Source organism: Chamaea fasciata, unplaced genomic scaffold (assembly GCF_029207755.1).
Source record: "Chamaea fasciata isolate MVZ Bird 193981 ecotype frontalis unplaced genomic scaffold, bChaFas1.0.hap1 SCAF_8, whole genome shotgun sequence".
Classification (NCBI taxonomy): domain Eukaryota; kingdom Metazoa; phylum Chordata; class Aves; order Passeriformes; family Sylviidae; genus Chamaea; species Chamaea fasciata.
The window spans coordinates 12,767,758-12,791,078 of record NW_027094093.1 but is presented as its reverse complement, the minus strand read 5'-3'; the positions used below and the strand labels follow the sequence as shown (position 1 = coordinate 12,791,078).

General features: G+C 41.1%; 1 protein-coding gene across 1 annotated transcript in view; it reads right to left on the bottom strand.

Annotated features, from left to right (window-relative positions):
* The window catches only part of FAM117B (family with sequence similarity 117 member B), a 28,324-nt gene extending 10,493 nt beyond the window's left edge, over positions 1-17,831 (bottom strand). Inside the window, exons 1-4 of the mRNA XM_066189705.1 lie at positions 17,148-17,831; positions 10,060-10,208; positions 5,296-5,388; positions 4,656-4,769 (exon numbers count right to left, since the gene is read on the bottom strand). Of these exons, the coding sequence (XP_066045802.1) occupies positions 4,656-4,769; positions 5,296-5,388; positions 10,060-10,208; positions 17,148-17,682 (891 nt within the window). The 5' untranslated portion in view covers positions 17,683-17,831. The remainder of the gene's footprint in view (positions 1-4,655; positions 4,770-5,295; positions 5,389-10,059; positions 10,209-17,147) is intronic.
* Positions 17,832-23,321: the final 5,490 nt, after the last annotated feature.

The window sequence follows — 23,321 nt, the reverse complement described above, 5'->3', positions numbered from 1 at the left end:
TTTACAAAACAAAGTTACTATTTCTACTCAAAAGTGACCCTTGAAACAGAACACATCTACACTTCACTTTCAAGGATTTACACAAAGCCATAGTGATTGTGTTCAAATGGATGCTCGAACTGAAGACAGGCATCCTGAATTTTGTTTCAAATACAATTTCTAGCAGGACAAGTTACATTAACTAGTCTCAAAATCTCCCGATATGGTCTGCCTCTAGCTTGACATAGCTTTACAAGTGAAAATGAAACAGTAAAGATTGAAATGTAAGTAATTTTGAAGCCTATAAAATACATTCACATTTCTCCTAAAGCGACCTATATCACAATGTCACATCACCCATTGTTGGATTGTAACCACATTAAAATTGTATTTTAATGGAAATCTGTGGCCAGCTGCAATAACATGACTCATGCAGAAGGAAAATTATTCCACAAATGCAAGATTGCACCATGTTAAAAATTAAGACCAATTTATTAACAGTATTAAGACAGAATAAAAGGTTGACAAAACAACTTAGGGAGACCTCCACAGAAAGAATAAAATCCCAAACCCAAATGTTAATCCCTAGTTGCTTCAGAATGAAGATTAACAGTTTAAATATCTGGTGCTTCAAAAAATGCACAAAAACTTCGTTCTCAGAAAACACATTATTGAAATTTCCCAAAGCTCCCTTTGGCACACCACAACTTCTTGAGATTTCCCAGTCTCTCCATTAGCATCCGCCCTCCTGTTAAAAAAATCTCCCTACCAGAATATTAGAAGATTCTGCACTCATTAAGCAGGGCTATACTACAGTTAATGTAATACTTCCTGCAAACATTTAGTTCAACTCAAAGAACAGCACAACACATTTAAGTCACAGAAGAATTCCCATGTAAAATTCCTGGACTCTCTGGCCTAGTGTGCTATGATTGAGACCAACTCCTCTACTGACTGAAGGACCAGCATTATCTGGACTTCAAAGTGCATTTTCCTGAGGGGGTTTTATTTTAATTTTTACTTTAAGTAACAGGACTACATAGACGGACACCAAAGCATTTTAATTTCCTGTGTACATCCTCAAAAACCACACAAAGCTTGTCTGGCAGAAAATCTACCTCAGAAAAATTAATGTAAACAAGATATTTTAAGCACAGATCATAATGGAGGCTTCTTGTCACAATCACAAATCTCTACAGCAGCAAAACTCATGAATTATATTGGTTCTGCTTTCCTGAAACGTTAGGTTAGCCATAAAAAAACCCCAAAAACCAAACTCAATAAAGACTTGCACAAGAACTACAAAAGCTTCTGTTCAGGAAATGCTTGTCACTCTGTTTCTGTCAACAAAAACTAAACAGTCTCATAGTGGCCAAACTTGTAAAGAGTTTCTAAAGTCTTGCCTGAAGATGAAAAAAAAACACCGGAGAGGAGCACAAAAAAGTCTGAGAAAGCAACCCTGCTAATTCTGTTCCAAGCAAGGCCTTGGCTCAACAATCCAATAAACTAATACAGGTTGATACTCAGTCACAATATAGATATATCAGCACAAGTTCAGGCACTACAGGCTGCTTATGCACCCAGTTATTCAGTATACACACTCTTAGGACAAACTGAGCTTGTTAAAAAGTACAACACAAGTGCGCTTTAAGATTTCAGCAGCCATTAGCAAAATGTGGGAGTTCTTCACCTTTAAACGTGATTGCCTACCACAAAAATTCTTATGCTACTATTTGAAGAGCTCAAAGCAGATTCAGTAGAGCTCAATACAGTGAAGTACAGTATATTTCACTTCCAAGACAAATAATATTCTGTACATGACTGGGGATGATTTCTTAGCCCAGGGTGCCAGAGGGTGGAAAAGGAAGGAGGTATCGTGACATGGGTAGAACACTCAGCCTCAAAACAAGAAACTTTTTATTAGAAATACTGCCTTCACAGCCTTCCCAGAGGTTTGCACGGACATGCAGGAATAGGCTACCAACCTTTGACTGCTCACCTGAATACCTGAGAACTCTCACCACCAGGCAAGGTGCCAACCACAGGATAATAATTACTGTGCTCACACAGGGGGCACAGAGTTTTCAGTTCTGAAGCTTACAGGTACGGCATAAACTCATGAGGTAGGACAAAGGGGTGATGACAAATCTAAATTGTTCACAGGCATTTCAGGAAAAATGCATTAAGCTCCTTCAAGCTAGGAATGTGAAAAAAAAAAATTCTAAATATTCTAATTACTAGATTCTGGTTTCCACACAGTCCTTCCCACAAATCCTGAAGGAACATAGCTGCTGCCAGAAATTCTAATTTAGCAGTTCTCAAAAAAAAAAAAAAAAAAAAAAATCCAGGAACTTTGCCCTTGATGACTACAGTTACATATTTTCAGTCTTGAGTTAAAAAACAGCTGCTAAATGCCATTAATCTAAACTCTTCACTTACTCTTTGAATCCTTCTTTAACTTCTTCCCTTTGCAAGTAGCTTGACACAGTTGGCATAAAATTCACCAAGAAAAACAATGTTTTGTTTTGTAACACAGTCCTGGAAAAGCTGTTTTGCTTCAATTTATATTTTATAGTTTGTTTCACAAGCCCAAAAACTAATTATTCATTGCACAATATTTTATTCACAAACTACAAAATATGGCAGAATGTAAAGGCATCCATACCAGGAGCAAAATAATAAAATAATTATGATTTTTGAAAGGCTATATACATAATTTGGGGAGGCATTTTTCAGAATAGCAGCATCGTTGTTCCTTTTTGAAATTAAAACTCACTAAGATCATCTGTACTAAAGTGGCAATATCTTAGCAATCAGAAACCCACAGGTTTGTAGAATGCCAAGCAAACATGTTAAAATGCATGTAATTCTCCAGTGTACTAAAGGGCCTACATCAAAAGTTCCTCAGTATACTTTTTGGTTGAAAACGTCCACAAGTTCTACAAATTCAGATAAAACACCTTCATCAAGTATGTTGATCAGTCTTTTGTTTTGGTTCAGTTTTTTAACCAACAGTTTGACACATTTTGTGTACTGATTTTAATGAACTTTCTCAAAGCCCCCTAGAAAGGGATTGGGTAATTTATTTGTCTTTCTTCGTTCATAATTTTGGACTGTTCTGACTTGAGCAGACAGGAAAATCAGCAGCACAGTACACTGCACTCACACTTCAGTAATCCCTAAATTGCTATGTCAAAAAAAGTAGTTCTAAAAAAAAATTACTAAATATTTCCAGTAGCAGAGAATTCAAACTGAATTCAAGAGGCACGCACGCAAATCCTGAAAAGTCATGACTCCTAATTAAATCTCACACAGCAGTGATAAGAAGTTAGGGTCTGAGACAAAAGGTGCTAATGACTTTTATAAAAAGTAGGAGTTAAGAACAGAGCAGAAGGAATTCAAAATACTGTATTTTCTTATTTTCATTCTTGAAGTAGAACACATTCACTCAGACACCTGACTTTGAAAGAAAGAATGAAAGAACCTGGCCTAAATTATCTCCAGAAGGATGGAATGACATAATGAAAACTTTCATTAACTGTTGTCAGACTATGATATTTATTGGAACAATTAATGGCATTTCAGGAGTAATCGGGAATATGATGATATTTTTCAGAGAAGCTTCACAGCTGAAGTGCTTTCTCAATTCACAACACTGACAGCTTCCCAGTTTCTTTCAACTCCATTGCCTTGCCAAGGCTATTGTGAAGGATTTGCTTTTTTGTAACTGCTAAAGAAATTGTGTGTATCAAATGGACATTCATGAGATATCAGTAGGGAGAGAAAAAAAAAATGTTTCCTTCTGAAAAAATGACCAAACTTTTCTACTGGTTTTCTCAAAGTTACTCAACAAAAACACACTTGAAAAAGGATCTGTGTTTCTAAAAGCCAATAATTATTTTACACTTGTTATCAATTGAGCTAAAAATACTACACCTCTGTCAACTTGACCTCATTAGAAGCCTTGAAAAAAAACTGAAACTGCACACAGAACATGTGGTGGCCTAACCATCACAATTTTTGTAGAAGGGATTATTACTTTAAGTCTCAAGGCATGATAAATGACAGGGAAAAGAAAAGATAAAAATCTTAAAAAGGCTGAATGAAGTTAGGAAGCGTGTAAGCACTTAAATAAATAATTCCATGGAGCAGCCTTTTGTCAGGTAAGCTCTCTAAATCTCATCACAGTATTAGATGAGTGTTTGGCAAGACAACAAAATGTGCTCAGAAGAACTACCTTTTATGTGAGTATACAGTTTTATCAGCAGTTTGCTCCATGCCATATTCTACATACAAAATCTTAATTGTTACAGCAACATGTAATGAAGAAGATGGTCTATAGTTTTAGATTAAATTTAACTCATCCTTTTGTGGAAGGATTCAAACATGCAGCATGCACTTTAAAATCCATGCTTTAAGGATGTATTTAACTACCTGGAATTATTTGAAAATGGGAATTCAAAGCCAGCTCACCCAAGAAACAAAAATATCTGTGTCCCCATTCACTCAAGTAGCCAAAAGAAAGAGCTCTGTTTCATGGAATTCACCCCAAGCTACAACATATTTAGCAGTCTGTGGTATTTCTAAGTTCCCTCTAAGAAAAATCACAACCTTAAAAGGACCTAAAAGCAGTACTAGCTACCCAACACAGCCAAAAAGCACACACACAGCCTTACCTGACTGTGGTTAATGGCTGCATGGTTGCCATGAAAAGGAGACTGTCTTTCCTTGTCCCGATGATGTCTGCTGCTGTGTTTGCTTCTCTGCAGCTGTTGACGCAATTTTGCAATCTAACAAAGGAAAAATTCATATCAGATTTCAACAGGTGTATTCAGGTACACAGGTAATTTCATCCATTTATTCCACCTTTTAGTTAAAATCATTTTCTACCATAACATTCATTTTTATTGCCAGCACTAGATTATACTCAAGTTCTTGCAAGCCAAGTATGTTAGCTACCAGTTCAGCTGACACTCAGAATACACCTCTGGAGGTTTAGTGAAAAAACTTGAAATACATCAAGTTTGAAAGTAGTGAGATCATTCTGTTATTTCCATCTTTGATGAAAAAACGTCACCAGCATTTAACACTTTCTTTCTCGCACCTTCAGATTGAAAATATTAATTGACCCGCATTGTTATATTAAATCAATATCAAATGAACAGTCACTTTATATTTTTTTACCAAGCCCCCCCATCTGTATCTGTATAATTAAACAAAGTAGCAAAATACACTTGCCTTCCTGAAGCATCATGTATCAGCACATAAAAAAAAAACATTTAATCCAAAGGTATCTAAAGTAATGGCATTTCTGACCTCTTTGAGTTGTTCATTGCTGCCCCACGATGATGAACGTTTGTGTGAGCTTCTCTTCTTTTCTAAATATTCTTCAGCCCAGGCACTTTCTGTCTGTAGGAAGAAGATTACAGGATTAATTAAAAAAGGTAATTGCTACTTTCTGGCAGAATATTTTGAGACAAATTAGAAAAGAGAACATTTAAGATATGCTAGATTTAGAACTGAAAGGGAAGAGTAACCAACTAGAAGCCTTTCTCACACGTAAAGTACAAAAAAGCAGAATGAAACTACATAAATAAAAAACCCCAAACCCACAAATTTCAGACCTAGTGTAATATAGGGATGTGCTAGTTTCCCTTCCAAATGACTGAGCATAAGGCAGTACTCACAGCCAGATGTACCACAGGCTGCTACAGAGCTCCAAAGAACCAGTGTGAGGGTGCTGAACTGGGGGGAGATGGTATATTTCATTTCCAGCACAGATGCTGACCTTGTTATTTCTGAAGCATTAGCAAAAGTGGCTTGGAGTAAGCACTGTGAAGGCCTGCACCAGCACAGCTTCAAAATCATGCACTTCCTCTCAAGAATGAGAGAAAGGAAAGCAAGACATATAAGCAGCACTATTGCAAAGAACTATTGCAAAGCAGTGAATAAATTTATTAATGCCTCAAAGGGTTCCAGGTTCACAGTTGTCCCAGGCTAAGCCGAAAGCAACACAGATAATACTAAGCTGGTTTCACTAAACCAACAGAGCCATTACTGTTTAATCAAAAAATGTCACAAACATATTGTTGTGAAGTTCTGAGAAATGCAAAGTATCATTAAGACACACTGTATTTCAGCTAAGAAAATACACAGGCAAGACTGTGATAATACTGCATGCTTTATGGGCAATTTGTATTCCCACATAGCCACCTCCAGGAATGTCTTTAAAAGCAGTGAACTGTAAAGGCTCTAAGAAGACAGATGCATCTATCAGGAATCTCTGAGCAGTCACAGGAAATACACCTAATGAAGCAAGTGGAAGAATTTCTGGAAGCATTTTACACACTGAAAGAGACAGCAAATTCCTTGAAATTCACTTTTGCCACCATGCAGTTCATAGCACAGTGGTGATCTAGCTAACCTCATTTTTTGGATCTCTCACTTTCTCCTATAGAGAAGAACTTTGATTGCCTCAAAGTCTTCACATCTACAGCGTGCCGTGGTTGTTCTTACATGTGAGACTAACAGTGTGCAGAGGCCACATGCTGACCTTTCTTACCCCAGCTGCACTTGTATCACAGAAACTCAGATCTTTTGTGGGATTAATCCCTATTTTACAGGGAATATGCAGCCTTAACTCCAAATATACAGGTTGCAACCCCACCAGTTTCAGTTACAGACACAAGTTTCATATAAATGAAACCTTCATTACCAGTATTTTTTAATCTTCATCATTCCAAATCAAAAACTAACTAGGACAAATCTGAATAATAAAGTTAATAGGGTTGCTTTGAAATTCCTATTTCATTGCAAAATCAGAATCCAATATGATCTGTTTTTCTAGAAAAGCACTCACTGATCTTTATCAAAAAATAGAATAATTGATAACCCCCATTCCCAAATACCAATCTTTGTCTAGTCAATCCTCAAATGTCAGACAGGAGTATCATCCTATCCCCTAGCTCCTGAAACAGTAAGTTTTAACTACTAATTCTAGCTTCCCAACTCAGCACAACCATTACACTCACCTGCAGAAGAATAATTAACACTCTAATTAGTCTTTGCCTTTAATTTATATTCAAGACACTGACTCAAGGTTCAAGAATTATTTAATAAATTAATATGATTCATTTTAAAGCATTAAAGTTGCTTTGATGCTCATCCTCAAAACAAATAGTTAAAAATCTTTTCAGATTCAACTGTAGGAAACCTGTATATCAAAACAGAAATGCAATACTATTTTTGCAAGTCTCCTCCTATTTATTCCCCAAATTTTGTTTATAATACTTATTATCAAGAAAGAGACCAAATAGCCAATAGGCGAAGTGGGATTTATATTTCTCTAGGTTCTAAAAGTACTACTACTTGCTTATTAGTTGTTACCGTGCACATCCTCCCCCCTTTCTAGAATGACAAAGAAATCAGTTTAAGGCTAAATTTATTACAGACAGTAGAATGCTTCAGAAAAAAAGGCTTAAGAGGCAAAACCTTTCCAGTCAAAATGAATGTCAACTAAACCAAGACAATGAATTATTTAAGAATTAAAAAAATATGAACTAATTGTCTCATTTTAACTTGTAAGACAAATGTTTCATCCAAAGCAAAAAAGATGAGACTATTAACACCAGTTTTATGAGCATGTAAAACAACACGTGCAGGTAAGAATTCCAGCCAGACCCTTGGATGCTCAATAACACACCTACTCATCGTCCAGCTAATATTCTTCATGTACATGATTCAGTCTAGTTTTATGGACAGGTTTCATCAAAATACTCAGTTGCAGGAGGAGTCTAATAGACAGTCTCTGCATGACCTGGGGTCTCTTACACAGCTCTCAGCTATGACCCATGGGCATCTCTAGAATGGCCTGCAAGCTGAAGTGTGCTACTAATTGCTGTCTTTTCCCAGTCTGCTTCCTGAATTCCCTGTGCCATAACTCCACACAATCAAGATACCCAGCTTACTCACCTAGAAAACCCTTTATAACTTTGCAAATGCAACTCCTGTTCACTAAAGGCTTGGAATCAGAACACATACATTTCATGTCAGACTTTGTGAAATCTGAAATTAGATACTGGAACCAGAGTATCTCACAAGTGAAACTTCATCCAAAGAAGACATTTTCAGAAAAGCTGAACAATACAAATGGGCAGCCTGTATTATCTTGGGAAACTAACCATTGCCAGTCACATTTTAAACTTGTCCCTAGCTCCAGTGGCAGCTCTCAGGCCCACCGGAAGATTAAAAGCAGTAATGTCTCATCAGCACCACGTCAACATCAGCTTTGGACATACAGATGTATGTCTACAGCCCTAAATTTTCTACCGGTTTGATAAATTTTAAATTAGGAAGTGCAAACAGATCATTTTAGTTCTCTCAGAAATACACTACCATAAATGACCACTAAATGTACTCATTCTGCAGAAATATCCAATGCCCTTTAGAGTCTTGCTATTAACCTTTCAAATACATTCCCTCTACAAAAGCCCCACTACCACAGCAGCTAGATGTGTCAGAATTGGAAGAAAAAGCCAAAAGCAAAAGGCAAGCCAAAAAGGACAATATCTGGCAAATACAGATTACAAAAGCCCAACCATGATTCAGATTCTCTTGAATCTGACCTGAATGAGATCAACTGAACATAGCAAATACTTTGGCAGCAGTACAGAAACACAATTATTTTGAAAAGAGTATTATCCTAAGAAATCAAATATGAAATAAGTGTTAGGACACCCACAAGGGTTTAGTTCTGCCCTTTAATGATGTCTTTTAATAGCTAGGCAAGAAAAGCCACTCCTTTGTGTATCACATACCTTCCTTCATCCTCCTTCTCCTCTTACTTCAATTTGCTTACTTTTTTCACCCTGTCTTCTAATCATTTTTCCAATTCATTTTCCCGCACAGAAAACCTGTTCCTCAGCTGTCCTTTCTATTTCATCAGCTCCTAATTCCATCTTATCCACATGAGCTTATTTCCCTACAAAACACCTTCCTTCTCTACTGATCTAGTCTTTGAATTGTGGTCCTTCCCACAAAAGGCTGTGGATCTGAAAAAGGCCCCACAGTAACACTGCAGACCTCATCTGCTCAACACCCTATACATCCTTACACACTGAAAACTATGTGGACACATTTTTTCTACTGTTATCAAACCTAACAGAGGTTCAAACACAAGGATGTCCCAACATGCTGAGGTCCTCTTCCAACTGCATTCTGCTTATGTTCTTTGGAATTAGTGGAGACTTCTTGTTGAAATCATGTTCCAGGAATAGAGGTTTAAAATTTGAAACATTTGCCTCTTTCTTTCACTCTATACATTAGAGAAAGCTACTACCAGACTGCACCCACAGAAGGTGAAATGAAACACTAGGATATTTTAAGGAATAATCCATCTTGAACCACTTCTGCCTATGAAGGGATACCATGTAACAACACTCCCTTTAAAGGCGAACACCACAAAAACAGTCAGGTAATGCCAGCTTCATTCAATTGTTTGTTGGTTCTGTTTTTACAGGTGGCACAGGACTGAATCTTTAAAGCTTGTGAAATTTTGTTAAGCAGTTGATGTTTATTGGCAAATCATGTGTTTTTGTAATACTTTCCAGTTGAGCTAGATTTCAACACCACTCATGGTTTAACAAGGAAGTTCCCCAATGCATATAATTCTATACTTGGTGCATAAAACCCAAGAGAACATTACGGAGCTTTTACAAAGAGGATGAAGAGCTGGACACAGACATACATACAAGGACACATCACTAAGTTCTCTCTATGAATCTAAAGTAAAGAGTATTCAATTCCAGTGCTATCTAGTGTACTGCACCCTGTAAGAACAATTAGAATACAGATGTACAATGCACTAGTGTTTTCTTGAGACAAGAAGGAAGTGGAACACCTAAAAGAATGCAAATAATTCACACATGCAATCCTGCCATAAGGCAGGATTCCTGCAATTTGAAAGTGAATAGGAACTTGAGAGCAAGAAAGCTAAAGTGAATGTTTTCAAGGGAAAAGCTTCTTACATTTAAATCCTGTCCTCACACTTATATACTCCCAAGACAAAAAACTCTGTCCTACCTGTGTGGCTTTGTCTCTCATACAGGGAGCAGCTTGTCCGTGATTATCCCGAGGCCACTGTCCAGCAAGGTACGGAGCAGCGAGCGTATCCAGTGAAGATGTGCGGCGAACAATACTGGAAGGGCTTGACGAAGGTGGTCTTGACTTGTCTGTTAGAGCAAGGACATTTGATTACAAAGAAATCAAGAGAGAGTTTATCCATTTTAATAATCTACAAGAAATCACATCAAATTGGAACTATGTTATTAAGCACACAACAAGATACTTTTAATATGGAAATTAGGTTTGCTTTTCCAGGCTCTGTTCTGTTTGAATAAGCTTGAAATCTGTATGGTTTCCTTTAAAACATCCTCATTTCACAAATGTTGCATTAGTGCTTACACACCACTATTTACTCGATTTAAAAGTCGAACAGTCATTTGTATCTTTAACGATAAAGGTGTAGAAGAAATAAAAATAGGCATGTTTACACATAAATAAAGGTTAATGAAGAAAAACTGGGTTGAACATTTTCAGTTTAATGCTGACCTTACAGTGCATCCCACTACGCCTTCACCTACTTTACTACAGGGGACACTATAAACCTGCATGTTTTAATCACCCAGCACACGACATATGGCATAACCCTTAGATTCAGAAATCGACTTTGATAAGGTAATGATTTACATTTTACAAGCTAATTGAGACATCTCCTCCCTTTACACGCTACTTGGTAACTACATCCATATTTGCTTGCTGCTGTATCTTCTGCAATACCTCATTTGTAGTGTATATATTGGCATCCTATTTCAGAACAATTTAGATACGAAGAGGAATCTTCCTAAAAAAGGTTAAATACAACAACCATTTGAACTAATAAGAGAAGGAAGGATACTGTTAAAAATAAAATTTTGTATCTATCCCATCTGTCAATGATGTCTTAAGTGATAGTAAAAGACTACACCACAAGCTCTGAAGAATAAACACCGAAGAAAGTTTCCTCAAAACAGTAACTGAGGTTGGCAAATTTAAGAGATTGATAAGCAGCAAAGACCCAGGGTCTAGATATACATAGGTACTCACACAATTTGAGATGAAAAATGCAAATCCTGAGTTCAAAATGATCAGCTTACTATCATGTCATCTACTCCCAACAAAAAGAATTTCAATTATACTTGGAAGAACTGTGCATTAATCTTACCTATAATGAATAGAAAGTCCTAAAATACATGGCTACAACACAGCAGGTGTGATTCAGAAATCAGATAGAAGCTTTATAAAAGGGCACTGGAAAAACTCAGTCATGTGTCCTCTCTCACTGTGCCTTAGGATGAATTCTGCACTGCAAGTATCAATAACATAGCAATTTGTATTATACACAAATTCATTTACAGGCAAAAGAAATTGTGCCTGATTAGTGTCTGACTGCTAGTCAGAAAATAAAACCACTGACACCAAAAGTCAAAAATTCAATTTCTACGCTGTTGCAATCTACTAAAAATACATATGATAAATACTAATAAAACCTGTTAGGTATAGATTTCAGTGGAGTGGACAGAACCCATGTCTAGTGACATTCTACACTAAACAGCCTCATGCAAATTTATTAGAAATGTACACACTAAAACTGTGGGAAATACTTCAATTCAGCTATAAGGAAACAATTAGCACTATAATCAGCCACACTCCCACAAAGCAGTCAGGAAACCTCATCTGCTTTGTTATTTCTACAAGTACCAACAATGACACAACCTTATAACTGAGCTCAGCAGATCTGCTCTCAGGGTGTAGCAGCAAATATGTTTTGGAGTTTGCACTTTATGAAAGGAATTCTCTTACTACTACTACCACCACACAGCACACTGAAGGGTCTGTTTGTATCAGATGACTTCAAAACAATCCCCTTTGTGTGTACTATAGGACAATGTGGCATACTAACACAACGTGTCATTCCTTAAAAATTATGCTGGCTCCCAAAATTAAATCAAACATGTTATTTGCCTTAGAATTAGCTGCCATATCCTCCCTGTTTGTTTTTCTTCTCAGTTATTATTCTTCCCCTTCAAGAAGCTTCTCTCTTCTTACCAAGGGGAAACAGAAAGGATGTGAAAAAAAATTATAAATCAGGAAGTGTACGTAGTCAGCCACATCATCTGCAAAGCCACTGCAGTAGACAGCTTCAAAACTGGAGAAGCAGAATCTCTCTCCTCTCCACTACAAAAAAAAAAATCAAAAAACCCCCCCCACAACACAACTGGAAAGACTATTTTGCTGAACAGAGAGGATGAGAACTGAAGAGCCTGTTCACTATTTAAGTTCATGGGAAGCTGCTCATTTCAAGGCACAAAGCCTGTAAATACTCTCTTTTCCTCCAATTTAAAAACTCATTTAAGAAATTCTGTTTTCAAATTACTTCTGTTTAGATGGGGGGATGATGTTTGGGTACATTTTTACTTTTCCACCTTCCCAACCTGTCTTTATACAAATTGGCAAAGTCTACCACACAACTCTTACTGTTTCAAAACATTTCGATGAGAACATATACAATGTTTTCATTGCACTTTCCCCTACAATACTTGAAGCAAGTGTTCAGCTGCTATTTTTCCTTGATGTGACCTACATAACAAGAGATCTGTCTCCACAGAGATAACAGTTACAACAGCTGTGGCTGATGAAAAACAATGGAGCTGTTTCATCAAATAGATGCCTCTTAAATATTAGATCTCTTTTAATTGCCCTGATTATCTCTCTAAACCAGTATTTGTGATAAATATCAACTCCCCTATCCATCCACCACTAGTATAAATTTATTTGGAAAGTCTTTCTGCAATTTGGTCTCAAACAAAGCAAAGTAACAGAACAAAACCAAAGAGAACATACACAACACAAATCAATGAAGTCCATATGTGGGCACGGAACAAGCAAGTTGCCATGTCTTCACCAGTCATTGCTGCACAGGTGACCAACAGAAGCTGCTGCAGGCAACCTGGTATCACACACAATTCTTGCAGAGTAAAGGCACTTCCAAAGGCAGTGGAAGTTCAGGCACTGTAACAGTGGGACTGAAGAGCAAAAACAAACAAATATAGACGCTTACCAATAACTAACTACAAAATAACTAACGAAACGTATGAAAGAAACATCCTCTAACACACACTGTGAGAAAACAAGCAGCAGAAAAGCCTAGGATGCCACTGAAGTCACAAAATTCCCTGACAGTTCCACTTGAGGCTTTTTTAATACAAGTGGGCTATCCAAAGTAGTGAGAAGGGGTGAGATCCAACCAGCTCCTCTGGCATCAAAGCATACAGCTGACCTTTTTGTTCTGTTTTGGTCAGGCTTTTCCCCAGAAAGGACATTCATGGGATCTCTCCCATATACAGCTGGCACAGCCATCTTTTCCAAAACTACAACTGATCTCTGGGGCATTGCCTACTTTTCATGTTTCATTAGAAGAACTGAACAGTCAGTGCACTAAGAACAGACACACCACCCAGCTGCATATATTCCCTTTGGAAGATAATCCTGCCTATTATGCTCACATAAATTTAAAGAGAACTATTCACTAGTAATTCGAAGTTGTCCCACTCTAGAAGAATGACTGAATTAGTGGTGCTTTACAAAACCCAACCTCAGAAAGTCCAAGATGTTCAAGCTACTTAAGTCTAGAAAATGAAAATATTTTTAATCCCAATAAACTTTCCTGAACTGCTGGTCACAAGAAATGTACAGTATGATGCTGCAAAAATGAATCCACTTTCATTACACCTACCATTTGTTAAACAGCCTAGGTAAGCAGAGCAGGAATGTAATGGTACACAAAGTCTTCCCTCTTATCTTACAGTAATATCTTTCAAAACTACTGCAAAACCTTGGTCATTAAGGTTGACAGGTCTGCAGCTATTATTGTGCCACTCACCAGATTATTAAAATAAATGAATTCTATGCTGAAATTTAAGAATGTAACGGAGTTCCATTTCTTCCTCTCTACCTCCAAGGAAAGGTTCACATCTGACTTCTTTTAGACTTCATATAATATTTTCATTTCAGTTCACACAACTAGGCTTTAATATTACCCTTCCATAGACAAAACAATTAATTGTTCTTCCAAATAAAACAAGCCAATTTTTCTCCTTAATTTTCAGAATTCGTTCAGATGTCCAATACAGTCAGCAGGAATATACCAGAAAGTCCAGCACCCAGTAGAGAACTCTGTCACTGCCTCAAGGCACCTGAAAGTAAACAACTGCTATGGCTCTGGTCTCAACCTCCTTGTTTACTCAGCCTGGTACACTGTAACGCTCTTGCAGCAGAGCAGTTCAACTTCTCTAAGACACGTTTTATATAACAAGGTCCCATTAGATCTTTAGTCAGTGAATAAAGCAAGGCAAAACCGATGAAGATAGAGAAATGTGTATGCTCTATCTCATGTTGCATCAGTGTACTAGTAGGTCAAAACAATGGCCTCTAATGGGTGGTTTGCAGACAGGTGAAGAGGAATATGGGAAAACCGAACCAAAACTGGAGATTGTAGGACAGATATTGCAGTGTAGAAATAAGGCCTCACCAGTGACGAGAAGGGCAGAACACATTAACAGCCAGATGGAAGATGAATTCTGGGAAATAAGTGCTAGGGACTGCAAAAAGGGAAAGTAAAAGATGAAAAACAGGTAGCAGCGAGATCTAGGTTCCTGGTCATATCTCCCTCCCTTAGGAGGGAAGGAGAGTGGCAAGAAAAACACGGAAAATTAGAAGTAGTATATTGTAATTATCCCACAGCCAACAGAAAATTCAGTTAAGTATTTCCAACATCTAATTGCAATTCAGATCAGAAAATGGGTGCTAAAAAACCCCTCCAAAACCACACCCAAAACCCACAAAAGTCACATTTGTAAATTCACAAGTTAGGGTTCTCAAGTGTAAAGCAGGTTCATGAAAACTAAGTTCAAAACTATTCAACTGTTTCCCAAGAAAGAAATCTGAAAAACATGAGACTGAGCCTGAAGTATACAACTTATATTTAGATACAACTTAAACTTAGATACAACCAGTATCTAAGCTCAGAAAAAGCTATCATTTGTCTAACCTCAAGGTTCGTTTTTATCTAGAAAAATACGTCTGCAACTGTAGGAATGAAGAAAAGCCATTATTAACTGAAAGCAAGAAACAGAAAAACCCAAGTTTTTCTGCAGCAGATTCTGACCACTACCCCCAAGTGTCCTGTGTGTCTGCACAACCATTGCCTCATTAGCAAAAAAAATTCCACCTCCCTGCTCTCAGCTAACTCTGTTTACTCATTTAGATAAAGAAAAAACCTGAAGTTAACTCAGCCTCTATCAAGCACTGGACTACACAACACGAATGTTAAGCAATATAAAAGAGGTTCAGCTTGCATTTGGGGCGAGTACAAGTAATGCTCAGAAACTGGAACATGTGGAAGCAATTAAACGGACACTACTCTCCTGTTTTCACACATTTGTAAAAAGCTAGTGGAGTTATCTTAACACAGTAGAGTGATCAAATGACTTGTTTCCCTCTATGTTAATTCTTCAAAGTAGTAAAGAGGCCAGGACGGTTTCTGCAGGCTTCTCCACAGTGACTTAAAGACAGTGCAATTTTTCCACCCTGAGACGTCTGAGCATGCCTTTACAAACAGTTTTTGAACCTGGACCTCAAGGCTAACCATGCTCTTCCTCATTCTCCAGGCCAGCAGACTGCACCTTAGGCAAGAGTTCCATGAAGTTCACAGAAAGAAGACAGGATTTTGTGATACGTATAAAGTCTCTCAGATTACTGATTAACAAGAATCTCAAATAAAGAATACACACATTCCTCAATCCAAAGCCTTTAATATAATACAGCCTTAATAAAACCCTCATTACTCTTATCTAGAAAGTGGAAAATCTAACTCAGAACCTTATCAGTCCTCTCTTACACTAGCAGACTAGGAGGCACACAGTCATCTTGTATCAATTGGTTATGACTGTCTCATTTGGCAGTACCATTCCTCAAGAGCCAGGAGAGGAAAAAAGAAAGAACCCAACGTGGTAGTCTGGTTACAATCATTATTTTAGAAAGGGGGAGGAGTATTAGGAGAAGCAGAAGTGTTAAAGGGAGGGCTAGTCCTAGATTTCTGCACGTACACTTCTGCATATTAGTCAACTTTACTGTTTAGATTACCACAGGCAATTTCATGGAAATGAGTAGCTGCAAGCTTTGGTATCTCAAAAGTAACATTTTTTTTCCTAGATTTCAGGACATGAACACAAAGCCTCAGTGATGCATTTTTGAGTAAACTTTTAACCCAAGAAGAAAAAGGACTTACATACGTCAGCCTCTATTATTTATCCTCAACCTGATGCTGTATATTACTTATATTCCAGCATTCCCAGTAAGATTTAATTATTCAAAAAGTTAAAAAGCAGTTTTTTACAAAACGTATGCTTATCATGATGCTATTTTCTGTCTTCACTGTAGCACAAGCTTGTCATCACTCTCAAGCACACACATCCTCCTGCAGGGTTCACGTTGAAAGCAACTACTAAGAGAGATAATGAATACTTTCATTTTACAGCTATGTGCCATGCCTACAGCACTAGTTAGTTCTTTAATTACAAGCTTAGGGACACTGTTTGGATCACAACCACATTCACCATCTGGCACGAGGTGTGCAGAAAGGGGAGACGTGAAGGCTTCACAACAGCCCCCAAACACCGAATTCACCTGAAGTTTGTGCCCAAGCACCTTAAAGTACATCTACCCCCCTGAATCCCTTTCATCTGCCAAGCCAAGGCAGTACTCGCGGTACTACAGAAGCGGTCACAACCCCCACATGGCACGATTGGCTCTCTATTCCTCTTCTGAAAGCCAGGGCGCAAGAGAGCAGCAACAAAAGCAACGAGCCCTTCCACGCACACACACCCGGCAAGCCCTGCCGCCGGCCAGAGAAAGGGCAGGGCGAGCACCAGCCCGGGCACAGCCCCGTCCCCACCTCTGCCCCGGGGCACGGCGCGCTCGAAGGCACCGCCGGCCCCAGCCCTGCACCCCGCGCCTGGCCCGGCCGCCCGGGACGTGCCTTTTGCCGCTGGCCCGGACCCCCTGGCGCTCACCTTTGCAGACGGGAGAGCTGGGACTCTTCCTCTCCGGGGAGCTCCTGCCCGGCTCCGGCGACTGCCGCCGGTGGTGGTGCCGGACCCTGCCCTCCGGCAGCGCAGGCACCGGCGAGGAGCAGGGCGAGGGCCCGCAGCCCGGCGGCGGCGGCGGGGGCGGCGGCGGCAGGTGGTGGTGCCGCGGGGGGCTGCCCCGCGCCCCGCCATGGCCACGCGTGGGGCTGCCCCGCGAGGAAGCGGCGCTGCCGCCGCTCCCCGCTCCCCCCGGCGGGGCCGTGGCGGGGCCGCCGCGCCCGCTGCTGCCGGGGGGCGCCGCGCGTGGGAGCCCCGCTCCCGGGCCGCCACCGCTCCTCGTGGGGCTGCCATGTTGTTGCTGCTGCTGCTGCTTGAGCTGGAAGGGCACCGTGGCCCGCATGGGCTGGAGGCGGCTGCTCGCTCCCGCTGCTCCGCCGCCCGCCGCCGCCGCGCCGCCTCCCCCCGCCACGGAGGTGGCGGGGGTCGGGGAGCCGCCGCGCCTTACGCGCTGGTGGGACATTGTCCGCCGGGAGCCGGGGCTCGCGGAAGGCGGCCTGAGGCGGGGAAGGAAGGGAAAGGAGCGAGGCGCGGGTCTCGCGGGGTCCGACGCCTCAGGTGGTGGCGGCGGCGACGGCCGCCGCAGCCCCGTCCTAGTTCCCCGTCCCGGTCCCGTCCCCTCCGCGCCGCTGCGCCCGCAGCCTCCGTGCGCCTCATCAACAATAGTGCCCCGGCCGCGCGCCCCGCCCACCGCGCCCTCCCATTGGGCGCGGCGCCGCTCGCCTCGCGCAGCTACGGCGCGCCCATTGGCTGCGGGGCGCGCGCCTGAGTGGCCGAGCCCGCGCCGGGGGCGGGGGGGCGCGGGGTGGGGGCAGCGCTTAAAGAGCCGCGCGCGGGCGGCGGCGGGGCCGCGCGCTGCCCCCGGCACGTGCGGCGGGGCAGCCCCGGCGGGAACGGCGCGCGCTCCCGGCGCCCCCTCACGCCTCTCCCTCACGCCGCCGCCGCCGCCGCCGCCACGGGCAGAGCTTGGAGCCGCCGGCGGCTCACCGCCCCTCGGTCCCGGTCTAAGGGACCATTATCCCTATTCCATCATTCCTAGCCCGAGGTGCTCTCCAGGAGGGGACGGGGCTCCACAGCGGTTTATCCAATCACTTTGCCACCAGCTCGGTGTTTCCGATGATGGCACCAGAGACGTGGGCAATATCCAGGCAGACTTGACCCCCTTTTCCCTTAAGTGCTGTGTTTATTCTCCTTCGTTACGTCAGATTAGTTGCATCTACATCGTAATCTTTTAACAGTATTTGTTAACTGCTGGTATCCTCTTAACCTAATTTATACATGAGAGCAGTGATACGTGCATGGAAGAGGCCTTAGTTCCTGTGTTTGGTTATTTAGATGCAAGGTAAACACGTGTTAGTACCCTCAACACGAGAAAGAATCAATAAGCCCTTTTGCCGTCTTTATTTTTCTGTCTTCATTGCAAATAAAGCGGAGCTACCAGAAAGTACACAAATTCTTTTCAGTACTGCTCTACAAGTTGCGTGTTGCAATTGAGAAGCATTGCTATGATACAAATGATGTGACAACAATTTACATACTGCTCTCTGTTCATCTTGGTTGCGCTTGGGTTTGGTTTTTTCCTCTCTCCTTTGCTGTTTCTGATTGAAGCTCATTTCATTTAAAAATCCTTAATTCTCCTTTGAAGGGTTCCATCCTTGTGGCTGACAAGTGAAACAAACCTGAAAAGAAAGACTATGTGCACAGGCCCTTCTTAAAGATGCCCAGATGCTGGCCCACCTAAAGCCTTGAAGAGCAAAGGTTTTGTCAAAGTTGAGAGCTTTTTGTGAGGAATCAGACTGGCAAAAGAGAACAGCACAGATGTAGTGATGAGGTTGTTGTGAAGTAAGCTCTTGCATTCTGGATTAATTATATTTATTTTGAAAGGCATTATGCTCTCTCACAGGTACTGTAAATCCTAGTAGTATGGCCTGAAGGAGAGCTGCATGGCTCAGTCAAAACCTACTGCAAGAGGCTGTGCCCAGTGTCAAGAATTACCCTGTGCTACCCCTGAAACTGGCTGCCGAGAGAAGGCTCCAGAAGCCTGGCAGATCACCATCAGCCCTATTGTATCCCTTCCTTCAACTCTGCAATTTACCTGTTACTCTGTAAATTACACATAGGGACACTTCCCAGTCATTTTTCTGTAGCCATGAAAAGTGCTGCTGGTACAATGTGGCAAGGCATCAAAATCCCAGTTAACCCATAATTATTGAACTATCTGGGAGACAGTGCTCTCCTCAGTGGGAATGGCTGAGAGGCAGAGAACAGTGTAAGCTGGGCACTGCTGTCATTGGGGAAGAAGGGATCTCGTAATTCCATCAGTGACTCCACATATATGTTGAAAAAGAGAACCTCAGCTTTAAAGCTCTCCACAGGTGAACACCCAGGAGTTAGAAAACCAGCACCCAGCACGTCCAGAGAAATGGAACCTGTCTGCTGCTTTGTCCTTCAGCTGTTTCTGTGACTCATCTGTGGGGCAACACCGCAAAAGAAAATTTTTGAGAAGGGGAAGAAAATAGTCTGAATCCCTCTGAAAGCCAGTTTTGCCGTAACACAAAGTAAGGTCAAGGAACTAGGAGAACAAGTTTTTAGGAACTAAATGGCAAGATGACATTGTCAGAACCCAAGGGATGTAATCAACAAATAACAGCTATGTTTTCACCAACTAGTAAAACACCGCAGCTAGAGAACAGCCCTACCTGGAGCTGCTGGCAGAAAGCACCAGGGGAAGCACGGACTTTTCAGCTTCTCACCATCCCAGTCCCACCATCAAGGAGGCTGGGGGGCACAAGAAGCTGGGGGTACACAGGCAGGACAGCTGATCCCAATGGGCCAAAGTGATGCTCTGCACCACACAGCAGCAAGCCCAGCATGTGAACGAGGGGGAAAGCTGGCTGGGGGCTGCTGCTCAGGGACTGGCTGGGCTTTGGTTGGCAGGTGGTGAGAAATTCCAGTGCCTCACTTGCTTTCTGTATTCTTCTATTATTGTGATCAATATTTTATATATATAAATATAAATAGATAAATAAAATATCTCCTATATTATATTAATATCTATTATCATCACTGTATGCCCTGTTGAACTGTCTGTATCTCAACCCACAAATTTTACCCTTTTGCCCCCCAGTTCAGTTCCCCCACCCACTGGGAAAGAGCAAGTGAGAGAGCAGCTGTGTGGGGTTATCCTGTCAGCTGCCTGACAGGTTAAACCACAACAGCAGCCTAGAAGAGTGCAGTTATCCTAAAGAAAGTTAATTTATGCAGCGTTTGTTTCACTTCTTTGCTGCAATTTTCAGTCAGGAGCAGAAGACACAGTTCTTCCTGCTGTGACAGCACCCAGTCCCAGCACCTGTACAGTTGTGCAGCAGACGTTCATCCCAGTTTATCCTCACCAGAAATATTTCCCAATACTTGCTAGCACTGTGCCATAAAGATACTTCTAAGGCACAAAATATTCTGAAAGCATTCTTATTCCTGTTACTGTTTTGAAGAGGCCAAAAATGACAGGTACTGATTCATATTTATTTTCATGCTGCATACTATGGAGCCAAGTCACGACTTCGATTGCAGAAGATACCTGTGACAATTACAGTACTTCCCACATTATTGTCACACTGCAGAGATGGCACTGCTCCACAGAGTAGCTGTGAGAATATAAAGCAAAGCATTTATGTGCACTGCTCATCATCAGTTGTGTTGCTTTGCACGCAGCAGACGTGAGAGCTCAACATGTAAAGTCATGTACTCAGACCTACTCAAACACCGTGTACTTCTTTCGTTCATTTGTTTAAATCATAACAAATGTGTTACAACAGGATCTTACTCCTACACCTTATGGAAATAATGGAAAGAGCTAAAGCAAGATTATGAACTTGAAATTAGTTTTGAAACTCTTTTTCAATTACAAAATAACCCAAACCCTCAAAACAAAACCCCAGCCCCAGATAACTTAGGTTCAGATCCCCAGACTCTCCTTGCAATTCACACCTCTCAGGCTCTGGGTTTTTTTCAGCTGTCACCTTCCTTTCTGCCTGCACACTTTGCCAAATGCTGTCCAGGCCATCTTTGAGCAACACATTTCATATGGTTTCACGTTTAACCTCTAGTCTGGGGTTCCCTCAAATCTGTGACACTCTTACTCTGGCCATAACACCTAATGTAATGGTGCCAACAGTGATCCAAAAAATAGGAATGAAACTCATTACCACAGAGGCTGTGAGCCTTCTACCAGCAACGTGTGAATCTGCCTTTTAGTGACCATAGTCACTTTAGTGACTCCAAATTCCCTGGGGTCACACGTGATCCCACGTACACAGGGCCCATCTCCATGCCACCAGCTCCTCTCTGCCTGGAATTTTTATCAACCCATTGGCCCTGGGAGCTCAGTAGATACTGCTGTGCTCAGAAACCAGGTTGAAGTGCCACCCCAGGAAGTGGTAAGCACTCCCACATCCCACTGGCTTGGAGGCCCCTCGGCACCAATCCAGAGTCCTGCCAAAATGTGCTGCTCTGTACTCAGTGCTGGGAGATGAAACCTAGGTATGGCAGCCAGCCCCTTATGTGCAAGCTGTTGGCTCTTTCTTAAAATATGGTGTGTGGTAAATGCTGCAGATACAAACAAATCAATCCAAAGGCTGAAGCATATTGAATGCCCTCAAGGGCAGACTGATCAAACACAGAGCTGCATGAACAAATCTGGAACCTGCTGAAAGCAGGGATGTAAACAAGTCAGGGAACTGGTCAACTGCTAACACCAAATGAAAAGCAGAGAAACAAGGGTCAGAGAGGTTTAACTAAACTGAGAGGCCCAAATCCCACTGTACAGCTAATAAAACAGATAATACTTAGAGAGTTTTCTGGTCCTAGAGGCTGAAAATGTGTGAGTAGTACTGCTCACGGCTCATAATAATATATATGAAAAATGTTCTGTTAAAATAACAGTAATAATAGTAAACATTACAGAAAATGATTGTACTTCAAGCAGCTTCAAATACGCTATTGTCTTATTCTAAAATTAAATAAATGCAAAGCAGCACATGTAGAGGAGCAATCTACTGCCTGAAATTGTTTGGGGTTTTTTTTTGGTTTTTGTTTTTTTTTTAACCTACAGTTAATGTAAGCAACATTGAAGGTTGAAAGACTACAGATTCTGGGAGTCTAATCTAAACATTAGATTATGCCTCAGGATATTTCATTGCATTTCTCATCTCTCCCCTGCAGAGTGAGATTGTTTTGCTTGTTTACGTGGGTGTTAAACATCAACTGGAGAAAAAGACATTTAAAAAATAGGACAAATACAATGGAATTTGCTTCACACAAAACCTGTAAGAGCCTAGTTAATATTCCAGAATATCTGTGGGGATTTGAGAAGGCAAACAGATTGAAATAAGGTATTAAGATTAAAACAATAAAAAACAACAGATGGGACCTTGGACAAATAAATAAAACTCCATAAATCAAACTCCATGCAATAAGAGAAATGCAAAATGCACTTCTGTGACATTTTATAAGGTACAATCTTTAAGAAAAGTTGTCATAGAAATAACATTCAGAGGCTTCAGTGCCTCACAGACATTAAGATAACACACGCTTGACAAAGAACCTCAGTTCTCAATGCAACACTTACATGCAGGCTTGGGTGGTGCTCCCACTGCACATTCCTGGTGCATGAAATTACCTGGGAGAAGCATGAAGTTAATTTCTTTTGAAGCCAGTGCTAAGTTCACCTACACGTGACATGTTTTTCCATGCATATACAGATCTGTTTTCTGAGCATGTGTTCAACATCAGCAGCAACACTAAGTAATAACCCTGTGGTGAGTGTCCAGCTGCTGAAAGAGCAACAGGATTCCCAGTTTCTTCAGTGATGGGACCTGAAACTGTTCTCGGATTGGGATGAGGGAAGTGAATGACCAGCAGGAAAAGCATGTTGTCCACCACATTCCAGGATCTTTTTTCAGTAAAACTGAGAGAAGTGGCCTAGTTCACTTAAACAAGAGACAGTATAATCTCCCCCAGCTATCCTACAAGATGCTGAATGATAATATGCACACAATTCCTCCCATTTAATAATAAAACTTTTCTACCTTTTGAAAAGTAAGG